This window comes from Esox lucius, chromosome 6 (assembly GCF_011004845.1).
Source record: "Esox lucius isolate fEsoLuc1 chromosome 6, fEsoLuc1.pri, whole genome shotgun sequence".
Classification (NCBI taxonomy): domain Eukaryota; kingdom Metazoa; phylum Chordata; class Actinopteri; order Esociformes; family Esocidae; genus Esox; species Esox lucius.
Genome location: NC_047574.1, coordinates 11,083,230 through 11,097,078, shown reverse-complemented (window position 1 = coordinate 11,097,078; position 13,849 = coordinate 11,083,230). Strand labels below are relative to the sequence as shown.

Genomic DNA, 13,849 nt, shown 5'->3' with positions numbered 1-13,849 from the left:
CGCCAATGTTCTTTGCACTTTGGGAGGAGGCCACTGTGCTGTTGGCAACCATGATGGACATGTCCTGGAGTGGACAGGGCTTCCCACAAAAGGAGAGCAGCTCAGTTTTGACTGAGTTGAAGTTTTGTCTGAGCTACGAAACTACAGGGCATGTTAATCTGTCTCATCCTCCACTACAGGCCATGTTAATCTTTGTGTTTCTCCTGCAGGGGCCATGTTAATCTGTCCCATCCTCCTGTAAGGGCCAATGCTACATGTTCCACCAGACGGCTTCTGTTAATTTATTACAAATACGAAACAGAAAGTAATTTATTGCATAAGTATTCTCCTCATTTAACTAATATTTGGTATCAACTTCTGCAGCATTTAGAGTCTTTTTAGATAAGTCTTTACCAGCTTTGCACATCAGGCCACAGCAATATTTGCCCATTCTTCTATGCAAAATTGCTAAAGCTTCTTCTAGTTGGATGGGGGCATTTGATGAACTCTTCCTACATATTTTCCATTGGTTTGAGGTCTGAGCTTTGACTTGGCAAATGCAAGACATTAACCTTTTTTTAAGCCACTCCAATTTGTCCCAGGTCTCTTGCAAACTTGAGGTTTTCTTTCAGGATTTCTCTGTACTTTTCTGTTTTCACAAGCCCTGATGCAAAGAAGCATACCCATAGCATGATGCTGCCACCACCATGCTTCACAGTAGGGTTGGGGTTCTCAGAATGTACGGTGTTAGGCTTGTACCAAACATAATGTTTAACGTTAAGGCCAAAAAGCTCTATTTTACTATTATCAGACTATACAATATTCTTCCACTTGGTCTCCCACATACCTTCTGGCAAACTGTAGCCAAGATTTGATGTGAGATTTTTTTTTTGCCACTCTCCAATGAAGGTGACTTTTGGGAAGCCTTTGGGCTGTTGTGGTAGTATGAATAGTTTTATCCCAGCTCAGCCGTAGAAACTTGTAACTCCTTGTCATTGCGTCCCTGACTAGTGACCTTGCCTGGATACTCGGTCTTTGAAGATGGCCTGTTCTAGACAGACTTACAGTTATGCCATATCGTCTTCATTTCCTAATAACGGACTGGAATATACTCCAAAGGATATTCAATGCTTTGATAGAAATGTTCTATATATATCTGATTGGTGCTTTGGAAGAACCTTATTCCGGATTTGCTTTGAATGTTCCTTCTTCATGATGTTGTTATTGTTAGGAATTTTACTAACCTTGATTTCACACAGGTGTACTCTATTCAACTAATTATGTGACACTATTGGTTACACCACAGCTCACTCAGATCCGCCATAGCAAAGGAGGTTAATACTTATGCAATACATTTTTTATAACTAATAAATATAGAACAATTTGCAGATTTTTTTCACACTGACATTATGGACATTTGTGTGTTGATCAATGCAAACTCCTAATAAATAAATTTTAATTTAATGTTGTCATGCAACAAATGTGGAACTGAATAGTTTTGACAGCCACTGTACTTTTCACTTTTATTTGCCGCTGATCTTAATCAGTCTGTAAAATGGGAGAAATTATGGTTAAGTGCCTTGCTCAATGGCACACCAACAGATCACATTGTCTGCTCAGGGATTTAAACCTGCAACCTTTTGGTTAATGGCCTAATGTTAGGGCTGTAAAATTACATATGCCGGGGGCTCTTTACAGTACATGAACCTGAATAGATGAAGAGGTGGTTTCGACACCAAAGGTGCTCAAGTCAATTTACAAAAATCCATCTTCTAAATATTTCAGCAAACATGTAGTATTATATGATTGTAAAGTAATGTTTGTGCCATGTTTAATGGACTTTCTTTTATTTTAGATTGTGCTCTCATCAAGAGAGATTTTTTGAACCGTGACCCACAGACTGCAATACAGTACCGTGGCAAGCCTACCAACCACTATAACCACTGGGATTCCGGGCACCGCCCCTCTAACATAAACTTTCATGTCAGCACCGCCTAGTATCAACACTCTCCTTCCGTAACATAAAAGTAACAGTAAATTGAATTATCAGGGATACGAAATGAATATGCAACAAAAAACACATGTGTGAAATGTCTTCTCGTCTCTCCTCTTGTCTCTCTCTGTGTGTCTCTCGTCACACTCGTGTTCTCTCCCCTCTCTCTCAGGCCGAGCCACCTATTCCGATAAGCTGTTTAAGTTCCGTAACGGGCGCTTTGAAGACCTTCTGAGTGACGACATTAATGAACACCGTGACGTAGCCAATCGCATGGCTGGACGATCCGTAGCCTGTGTGGACAGAAAGGTACAGGGTCTCCAGAAACAGGACACGCATACATAGGGACACGCTGTACACATACACACGCACACGCCGTGGAACTCACTGTACACGGGTGTCTCTCATCCCAAGTGATCACAGTCTGATTGGACAGTGTCAGTCTTAATATTGCCATGGGGATTTTTGACTGTTCAGTTTATGGCATTGAGTAGACTGATTGCGCAGCAGCCTCCAGGCTCTGGGATTGTGGATCTCACACCTAGTTGTCTTTTGGTTATTTTGTTTTGTCCCATGGGGTCAGTTTTGAAGAACCTTAACACGCCGAGCACCCGGACAAAAGTCTCATATTGCAGTCTAGATCTTTCCCGATGTCCCGACTCTCCGAACAGATCTGTCTTTGTAAGTCAGTTTCTGTGTTTTACACCCCATTACTAGCCGGGAGTCTGGCGTGAACGTCCAATAACTCAGCCTGTGTTTATTGTCTCTGCTGCCAGGCCCTGCTTGGCTGTGTTGGTGTGACTGTGTCTTGTCATAAGTCATTGTGGCTCTTCGTCCCTCCCTCTCCGTGTGTTATGACAGTTCATTAGAAGGGAGATGTGCAGCTCTGTCTCCTCTCATGCCCACTGCACCACTGTAATTACAAAACAATGGCCTCGTTTGTTCTACAGACAGACATGTAAGGGTAGCAATGATAGCTGTACATCGCACGTTTACACACACACACGCGCGTGCGCGCACGCACGCGCGCTTACATTCCTCGTTAACCAGTGAGGCACAGTCTCGACGGTATTAAAATACATTTTCACATGGGAGGGGGCCAAACCCAGAAAAGATATCACTTTTTAATACGACTACCTTCAGAATGGCCCAAACTCAATCTCCGTGCGTGCGCGTGTGCATGTGTTTATTCCTGGAGATGGATGGGATAAAAAACATTCTAAAATCCTCCTCTCCTATACTTTCTGGGATGACCTTGTTATTCTGCCATCCATGGCCCGTTAACGGCAGTCATTGATGAGCAGGGTGTGAGTCCCACTCATATAATGGAGCTTTCTCATCAGTATACTGTATTAGGATACGTAATACATAAATGATAGCTCCGCGGGAACAGCAACACAAGGTTAGAAAGGCCTCTGGCTCTGGTGTTTTATCACTGTTAGGAGACTCAGTTGATCAGTCAGACGTCAAGTTGAAATCACTCGCGACCACAACACTTCCTGATGAAAGGGAGTGGGGACGACACAGGAGGAACGTTGTAGTGTGCTTGTACTCATCTATGGGTGTGTGTTCCCTTGGGGTACCTGGCTGTCCACAAGTAGAAATTGGCAACACTCAAAAGAAGATAGTCTAGGGGTTAGCTGGAGGGGTTGAAGCTATCCAAGAAAGGTTGAGAACCACTGGTGTCATGCTCTGTCCGGGGAAACTGATCAGTTAGTCCATCAATCAGTCGACGAACCTGAATAGTCAAAGGTTTTGACGCGCTTCAGAGTGAGCGGAAATAATATTTCTGAAAGGACAGAGGTCGCTTGTTGTGTAAAGTATTCGCTCAAGGAAAATCAGTCAATCAACGAATCAGTCAATCAAGCTTTAAGATCTTATCAAAGGATTGGGTGGGAAAAAGTGAGGGGTGAATAAAAAGATGAATGTGTTTGGTCTTATTTACCCTATACAGGCCTCTACCACTCACTCTGAGATACAATTACTCAGTGAGATCACTGCAACTTTCTTACTGTGTGTGTGTGTGTGTGTGTTTGTGTGTGTGGGGGTGCGTACATACCTGTGTAGGGTTGTGTATTAGTCCCCCATTTTTCTCTTCCAAACTGATGAAAGGTAGCTATTGATTAAAGTGATATATGACACTGACACATTTACACAATGACTGCTGACTGACAGAAAATGAGCTTTTGGGTAAAGAGCTATTTGATATCGTGACACTTTCAGCTCTGAATGTGTCACTTGAATAATGACATTTGTTTTATGGACATTTGGTCCAATCCACGTGTCAAAGTTAATTTGTAGACTCTGGGTAATTGTTTCCCTGGATCAAATAAAGTCACAATGCAAGAGTCACATACGAACACACACACACACACACCAAATGCTTTTCATTATGACATCATCTGGAATGACAGGTGACAACAGAGCTTGGGTGATGCAGCACTAAACCACAGACAAACACCATGAACTAATGTATGGCCTTGAAGCCTTCAGCCCTTCCTGTTTCCTGGGTGGGTTTCTGTGTATTGTTTACTCTGTGTGTGTGTGTGTGTGTGTGTGTGTATCATCTGAGATGGCCATGCTGAGAGACTGAGCTGTTACGACTTGATGCTGGGAGGTATATTTCTTACGGTCCTTTTGCCTGTGGTCCTCTGTGTGTCTGCGTGTGTGTGTGTGTGTGTGTCTGCATGTATGTTTGTGTGTGTGTGTGTGTGTGTGTGAGGGCGAGTGGGTAGTTAACTCATTGGAATGGTAGTGAGTAAGTCTATTAAGTTGGTTCCGTAGGTGCCTCTGTGTCTGCAGGGACCCTAACTGATAATGGAGTGTGAAATTAACCTCCAAAGGGATAAAGAGAAAGAGGGATGGGGGAGAAAATGAAGGTGGTAGAAGGAGAAGGAGCAGGGGGACAGAATGAAGGGAGGAGAGAAGGAGTGATGGGGGGGAAAACATTGTACAAATAACCAGGGGAGAAGGAATGAAAGAGGAAAAGAGTGATGGGAGGAGTGAAAAGAGGAGAGGCGAGAAGGGAGACCAGTACGGCATTGAGGAGAACAGGGGAGGAGTTGGGGGACACTTGGCGTTGTGACAGAGGGCCAAGCCGGTTGGACCGTGTGGTGTCCACCACGTCCGTCTTCTCCAATGGAACCGGTTGGAATTGCGCCATTGCGGTTGTCTGTTCACATCACTAACCAAAGTGTCATCCAAAATAACCCCTTCGATTTCCTAACCACTGTTTCTGTCTCTACAAATGCTGTCCTGTTCAGATGTGGTTCTTTTGCCCATCCACACCACCAACATCACCAGCAGTGACTCTGAGTCCACGTTTTGTCCCCAGGGCACAGGTCGTTATGCCATCTACATAGCCAACTACGCCAGTGGCAATGTGGCGCCCCATGCCCTGATAGAGATGGACGAAGCTGCCAGTGACCTCTCCAAAGGGGTCATCGCCCTTTCCAACGTGGCGGATCAGGCTGGAGTCAACAAGTTCACAGGTAGAACTGTGTGCCCGTGCGCGCTCGTGCGCGTGTTTTCATGCACGTGTGAGTGTTGAGTGTGTTTGTGGCTTCTTTGTTGTGTGTGTGTGTGTGTGACCTGCTATGTTCTTTGGTCCAAGCGTGATTTACAGAGCAAACTGATGTCTCTCTGAAATATAGAGCTCTTTATTACAGACACCTCTAATAGAGAGAGAGAGAGTTATAGAGAGAGAATAAAAGTGATTAGGAAAAAAAGGGAGGAGAGCAAAAAGGTAAAAGAGGGAGAGAGTGGGGTGAGAGAATGGGTGAGAGAGGGAGAGTGCGAGTAGGAGTTGGCCAAGTCTTTTGGCCTTGTCAGCTGTTTACTTCAGTCAAAGTCATGGAGTAAGTGGGTGTAGGAGAGGAGGGGAAAGGACGGGAAGAGTGGGGAAGGAGAGGAGGGGAAAGGACGGGAAGAGTGGGGAAGGAGAGGAGGGGAAGAGTGGGGAAGGAGAGGAGGGGAAGGGACGGGAAGAGTGGGGAAGGAGAGGAGGGGAAGGGACGGGAAGAGTGGGGAAGGAGAGGAGGGGAAGAGTGGGGAAGGAGAGGAGGGGAAGGGACGGGAAGAGTGGGGAAGGAGAGGAGGGGAAGAGTGGGGAAGGAGAGGAGGGGAAGAGTGGGGAAGGAGAGGAGGGGAAGAGTGGGGAAGGAGAGGAGGGGAAGAGTGGGGAAGGAGAGGAGTGGCACCCATCACTCTGGACAGGCTCAATGGGTCACAGATGACTCAGATTACATTAGTCACTTCTTAGCACATCTCCCTACAGACATACAGCAGCCCTATGTTCCTGTCTACTCCTGTATGAGGGAGTGTGCGCCCTACTTTTCTCTTCTGTCTGTTCTCTGCCACCTCTTTGCGGGGAATAGAACGGACACGTGTCAAACCACCGCTTCCCCCCCCGAGCCTTAGGTGCTTGTGTGGATCTGAGAAGATTGGATAGGCGTGAGTAAAATGTGGTAGCGCTGTCTATTCCTTTGATACGCTAGGTTCAAAGTGTCACCAATTTGCATAAACCTATCGAAACTTATCAGATCTTCAGAATTGCCTAGGGGATCAGGGCTATGGGTTGAAGTTAGCAGTTAAGTAACCCACAATAATTCAGGTTTCCCGTTGATGGGGCTACTCGCAGGTCACTGCCGCGGCATGGAAGGTACTGCAAAGTAGAAATGTGGGGTTTCTGCTGTCACTGTTACATCGTGATCTGGATGCCTTCACCGAATGCTTGTCGGTGACACACAGCCAGCGAGGTATTTTAATCAAAACGTGAGACGGAGGGCCTTGTTTATTTACAGCTCCGGAAAAAATTAAGAGACCACTGCACCTTTGGAGTGAGGAAAGTTTGGAGTGAGGAACAGAAGCGTTCAATTTGTCTCTTAATTTTAACCCTTCTGTTCCTCACTCAAAACCTTCCTTTTTGACTTTTTTGGAAAGGAAAGAAAAAGGTGCAGTGGTCTCTTAATTTTTTCCGGAGCTGTATAATGACCTGACGAAGACGGTGGTGTTTGCCTGAACTAGAGAGAGTCTGAGGTCTGTTCAGTCCCGTGGTGACTAGAAAACGGAGTCGCCCTGTAGACAGACATCTTTGGACTGAGCAACATTGGCATCTTGTTAGGATAAGAATAGTTGCTACGGTCAAATCAAAATGAATAAGGGGAATTGTGAATGTATTGTGTTTCTGTGTGTGTATTTTTGGATGTGTTCATTCATGTGTGGATGACTGGCTTTTTTTCATGCTTGTATAAGGGTGTGTGTGTGGTCATTCCTGGTGATGTTTTGGCAGTTGGCAATGCGCTGTCTCTCAGTGAGGTCTGTGTCAGCAGAAAGCCTTATGTCCTGTTCAGGGGAAATGGCCTGGAAAGGCAGTAATGATCTCTCTGATCGCTTTTCTGATGGAGCCTGTTCTTTTCTTTCTATCTGATTTTTCTCTCTGTCTCACTTTCTCCTGCCCTCCTTTCCATTTTCTCCCTCTTTCTCTCCATCTCTCCTTTATGCTCTTCTGGGGTTGATTTCAACCTATCTAACTCCACTCTTCAATCCTTTGAATTGATTTGAATCTCTTCATGGAACTTTTCTGCTGTCTCACTCCCCCTCTTTCCAGGAGGTCATGGGGTGGTAAGGCACTTAGTGAGCAACGGCTCCCTTCTCTTTCCTCATCTCTCCCTGTAGTCGGACTTAAAGTGGCAGTGAGTCGTAAGTCATAATGTGAGATGTCTTATCTCTCCTAACCCCAAATCTTCTCTCTCCACTCCTTTTTATATCGCTCTGTCCCTCGCCTCTATTCTCTCCTCTCTGTCCTAATTTCTCTCCTCTTCTTTCGCTGCTCTTCTCTCCTTCCCCTCCTCTTCTCGACCCTTTCCTCTTTCTGCTGTCTCTCCTCTCTACTCACTTTTCTCGCTCCCTTCTTTTTCATCCTCTGCCACGTAGCTTCCTGTTGCAGTGGGGTATATAACTAGGTAACATGCAGGCTAAATGCATCGTCTTCCATTGTCTGAAATTAAAAGTGACTGGTTGTTGACCTTTTGTAAATCAGGTAGGTGCAAAATAAATAGATAAATACCCAATGGCAATAATTACGTCCAAAACCAGTCAGACAGTGGTAAATCTACCTGTTACCAGATGCAAGGGCCTCTTGGTTGCGTCCCATTAGAAGCCACCTCCATGCCATCAGTTTATTTTTAAGGGTTGTCAGAAAACAATATTTGTTTCTTTGTGCATGTGTATGTGTGTGTGTGTGTGTGTGTGTGTGTGGTTAGTTTAGTTGAATGGTTGAGCGGTCTTATGGCCTGAATGCTCTAATACAGTCCCCATCTGTCCAATAGCAAGCAAATTAACAGCATGTAGCGGGGGGGCTGTGATGACTGTGTGAATGCAAAGGAACTTTAAACTGCTGACACTGTCTACTGTAGCTCCATTTCTGTGGATTGAGGCTTATTCCCACCTCTATATTATAAAGTTAAAAATGATCTCCTTAGTTTTGCTTATGTTGAGGGGGAGGTTGTTGTTCTATGCTGCCAGTTGGCTTACATTTCCAATATGAACCACGCTATTATTTCCAGAGCATACATTTCTTTTTGTGAAATTCTTTTTACACCCCCTGGATTTTTTTTATTGGGTGCAAATGGGTGCAAATTATTAGAAAATAATTAGAGTATCTTGGGAGGATCCAGCCATCCATGACGATTAGACTCTTTAGTCTTCACCATGTGGGTGTGTGGTAACATCATTCCAAGACCTCTCTAAGGCCCTCAGAAGAAAGATCACTGATGCCTTTGACACACACGTAAAGCAACAACAGGGTGGCTCCAAATGAAGAAATAGATGATTATGGAATGGCCGAGTCATAGCCTTGATCTCAATGCAGTTGAATTCCTGGGCGGGCCGTGCATGGAAAACATACCTCCCAGTCAACGTAAGAGACTGATGGACAGTTACAATGAACGACTTCATAGTTATTTCAGCCAAATTTCACAACACCAGCTGTTAAAGCTAGGGTTATACTTATTTTTTTCTCACTTTGAATATGCATTTCTATAGACTAATGATGAATACATGATTGCACGTGTGATCTTGTTGTGTGATTTTTAAGTGTGGTTACCTTCATCTGTCTAGTGTTGAAGTGAGGACGCGTCCGTATGTCCAAATATGTAGACAAAAAAGACAACTTCCCTGGTTGTTTGTGTACTTTTCACATGACTGTATTTATTCATAGTTTTTGACCCTGCCGCATGTGGGACTCAGTGCACAACCCTCAGTGCACAACCCCCCAGTGCACAACCCCCCAGTGCACAACCCCAGTGCACAACCCTCAGTGCACAACCCTCAGTGCACAACCCTCAGTGCACAACCCTCAGTGCACAACCCTCAGTGCTCTCTTTCCTCTCTCTCCCTCTCCCCTCTCCCTCACCCCTCTCCCTCACCCCTCTCCCTCTCCTCTCTCCCTCATCCTATCCAGGTGGTCGTGGTGTTGTAGTAGGTCCCATCATCAACCAGTACCTGTCCGACGTGTTTTGCGACAACGAGTATGGACCCAACTTCCTGTTTCGAAACAACGGCGACGGAACTTTCACGGACGTGGCTCAGTCGGCAGGTGAGAGAGGCGGGAGGCTCCGAAACCGTTTTGAGTCGCTCCTATTCCTCCGTCGCCGCGCCAGACCGTGAGACCTTAATCTGACCGGTCCCACTGCGTTCCAGGTCTGGAGGACCCCATGCAGCATGGTAGGGGGGTGACACTGGCCGACTTCAACAGAGATGGAAAGATGGACATTGTCTATGGGAACTGGAATGGGCCCCATCGACTTTACCTACAGCTAGGAAACAGCCGGAAGCACAGATTTAAGGTATGAAACCAGAGATGTACATTTTATGACCGTTTCACACGTTTTTATTCACTTGTTTATTTCTTTGTTTCGTTTCATTACTTTGCCTTTGTCGCTTAATTAGCATTAGTTGCATGAAATAGTGAGGATAGGTGTAATTAATGGCACGCGCGCGCGTGCACACATACACACATACACACACACACACACACACACACACTCTTCCATAAATCACCAAACAACCCGCTGGAACATCATTGCAATCAAGTCAACCTACAATCCAGAAGCAGTGAGTAAAGTTTATGGAACAAGGATCAATTGACTCGAATGCCAAACATGTTTTTGTTTATAAAGCATCTATATGGCTTATGTGGATGTTGCTTAAGAAAACCATAACACCTCAACCATAAACCATTTTTGGTTGCAGGTGAAATCCTTTTAGGAAAACTTCCAGGATCCCAAAAACTTTATTAAATGGGTTTTCCTATGAGTACCTCCAAGTAGCCATTGTAGGTTCTAGACGGCACCTTTAATTCTAAGAATGTATAATAGACAGGTACCAACACAGGGTCAGAGTTCAATACAGAGGTTTAAGCACAGTCATCAACTTGCACCCCACTGTTTCTTCTATTGAGCAGTGCATTGATCTTAGCTAATCTACAGCTACAGTGCTTAATGATTCCAGTATACAGCAGATTCCTCTGACACTGACACCGACACACACACACACACACAAAACACACAAACACATACTGCAGCAGATGCTCTGTTTCTGGTGAAAATCAATGGCTAGTCCTGTTAGACTAGAACAATGCCCAGCTATATACATTCTGAATCTCGGGGCATTCAGTGTCTATTTATGGTCTTTAAATTTACCTGATCAATATTGTTCAAACTGGGATTGAGTCAAATTTAAATACTGTTGGCTGGTGATTTAACTCAAGTTAGAAGTCAAGTAGCCAATTCCGTTTGGGTGTGGGTGAGCGTGTGAGTGCGAACATGGCCTCAGCCGCTAGGGGGATGCAAATTTGTTCTACACCAGGTCCAATTTTGAATGTGGTTGTGCATCAGCAGTATTTCTCTTGTCAGCCACTGACATTCAGTTAATTAGCCATGACAGCTATTTGAACTGTTGTCCATACACTGTAGAGTCATGGCTGAACCGCCATCTCCAGGGGCCCCACAATGATTTTGCTTTTTGCAATGATTACTCTTGCTCAGATCATATTGTTTTCTCATCTCAGGCCCATGGAGGAAATTAATGGATTTGCATAAACTTTCTGTGTTGTCCTTGCCACATGGCTAACGTGTGTAAATATGAGTTTGCTTTTTAATATATTCTCTATACCTCAGTGCAAAATCACACTAGCAGGAAATTCACTTTAAAACTCAGAGGAAGGGGCCATCACAATGTTTTTCCTTGATGGGGCATCAACAAAACTTTTAGCTAGGGTCCCTAAAGGGTGTGTGTGTGTTTTAGGTCTAACTATACTCATGGGGACCAAATGTCCACATGAGTATAGTAAAACCAGAACAAAAATTGTAAAACCAGGCAAAAGTCAATTACTGGCTCAGGGTTGAGATTTAGGGTCAAGCTTACAATTCATTTTATAGTTAGAATTGGGGTTTCTTTAAGGTGCATACATTGTTGGTTAAGTTTAGGGTTAAGGTTAGGCATTACATCTAGGTAAAGTTAGGCATGAATGTTACTTTATTGAAGTTAAGGTTAGGGTTAGGGTTATGGTTAGGATTAGGGTTAAGATTAGGGCAAGGGAACATGCAATTTCTATTTTCTGGTCTCCATGAGCATAGCCATACAAACGTGTGTGGGTGTGTGTGTGTGTGTGTTGTCAGTGATGGAGCTCTTCCAGTGAGGCCAACAACACACCTTAACCCATTGTTTGACCTCCATAAACTCTGTGTGAGCTGACGTTTATCTATCTGTTAAAGGATCCCACTCCACGTTTAGACATAGATCACTGGGTTGCCACACACTAAAACTCACCACCGTGACGTGTGTCCGTAACATACACACACATACGTACACACGCTTTGGCATCGGTAATGAAGTTGTTCTGTCCCTCCAGCGAGCTGCTGATTAAAAGAAGCTGAAACAGCTTGGCTGGTCAGTGGGTGGACAAGGGCAGGAAGGAGAAGTGCCGATTAGGACTGTTTGTGTTTTAATTAAGAATCTAACTGTGGTGACCAGACACACACACAAACGAAAGCCTGATCTAAGCAGATGAATGTCCAATTTAAGAGGTTTTCCAGGTGGATAAATTCATGAATTTAAAACTGTCCACTTGCAGCACTGATGAGGGCTACTACATTGTTATAAACTACCAGTTTATTGGGGAGTTGTTGCCAGGGGGACGGTGGATGGTCGTTTTGGCCACTGACTGATTTCAACATTTGTGAAATGGAATGCATGTAGAAACAGCCTTAACCAAGCCTCATACCTTACCATAACCACAATAACAGACCTCACACCTTACCATAACCACAATAACAGACCTCACACCTTACCATAACCACAATAACAGACCTCTCACCTTACCATAACCACAATAACAGACCTCACATCTTACCATAACCACCATGACAGACCTCATACCTTACCATAACCACCATGACAAACCTCATAATTTACCACAACCACAATAACAGACCTCATACCTTACCACAACCACAATAACAGACCTCATACCTTACCATAACCACAATAACAGACCTCATACCTTACCATAACCACAATAACAAACCTCATACCTTACCATAACCACCGTGACAAACCTCATACTTTACCACAACCACAATAACAGACCTCATACCTTACCATAACCACAATAACAGACCTCATACCTTACCATAACCACAATAACAGACCTCATACCTTACCATAACCACCATGACAGACCTCATACCTTACCATAACCACCATGACAAACCTTACTATTTGCCTTGGTACTTCTCCCTTCCCATCCCTGTTCAGAGGCCTGGCTAATCTCCCTTGTGTCAATCATAACCATCCCTGTTCAGAGGCTATTCCAATGGAGACACATGAGCACACGCATTCCGACACTCATCTAAGCAGAATGTCTCTCCGCTCCTAGAGGCGCCACCAGGCATATAGCAGGCCTGACGAGGTGATCTTGCTAGGAAACAATGTCCCGGGGTTCAGTGAACTAGCATGTTGACTGAGACCGCACTAATCAGAGAGATCTTCAGTTCCCTTTCTGCCCTGTTTCTCATCTTCTCCTCCTGTGTTTTCTCATCCTCACCTCTCCCTCCTTCCTCCCCTCTGCACTCCTTGTCCTCACTTGGCCATCCACTCTCCTTCACCTGAGGAGTAGAAGGTCACTCCCCCCTCCCCATACCCTCCCTCCCTCCCACCCCCCTCCCCTTAGGCTTTATGATCCATATAATGATATAAAGGGAGTAAATACTGGAGAGGGGAGAGGCAGAATGTAGAGGATAGAGAAAGACAGAGTGAGAGAGACAGAAAGGGAGAAAGAGAGAGAATGTAAGTATGGAATAATGGGCTGGGGGGGGGGGCGTAGAGAGACAGACAGATAAGAGACAGACACATAAGCAGGCAGACAGTTGTGGGGGACCATAACTCTTCCTCAGCTTCTCACTGCCTGACTGAAGGTCTGTTACCCATGCAAGACTCTCCCTGCCTGGACAATGGTACAATTGTTTAGACTGCAGTGTCCTTAAAAAGCCTCTCAAATCCCAAACTTGGCGAGCTATGTTTTCTGAATTTTATTTGAGCCCAGCACTAAATATTCGGCTAACCAACTAATCAACCCCACCCCCCCCACCCCCCCACCAACTGCTGCGATTTACTGGAGCAGTTCAGTTGGGTTGAGCCTCCCTAGTGAATGGTGCTGCTGAACGAAAGAATGTGCAGGGTTTGGTTAAAGCTCAGCATTACAACAGCTTAGTGAGCAGACCAATTACACGTGAGTTGGCTCATGTGTTTTAACAGTAACAACAGCAGTCATATTTCATTTCAATCGTGTCCAGTTGAGAATTGGTTTTGCCATTT

The 13,849-nt window shown here is 44.8% G+C and overlaps 1 protein-coding gene across 2 annotated transcripts in view; it reads left to right on the top strand.

The window, feature by feature from the left end:
• The window catches only part of crtac1b (cartilage acidic protein 1b), a 34,671-nt gene that overhangs the window by 13,492 nt on the left and 7,330 nt on the right, over positions 1-13,849 (top strand). For both annotated transcript variants that reach the window (XM_020047084.3, XM_010889043.4), the window contains exons 4-7: positions 2,145-2,281; positions 5,307-5,463; positions 9,435-9,569; positions 9,674-9,819. In XM_020047084.3, the coding sequence (XP_019902643.2) occupies positions 2,145-2,281; positions 5,307-5,463; positions 9,435-9,569; positions 9,674-9,819 (575 nt within the window). The remainder of the gene's footprint in view (positions 1-2,144; positions 2,282-5,306; positions 5,464-9,434; positions 9,570-9,673; positions 9,820-13,849) is intronic.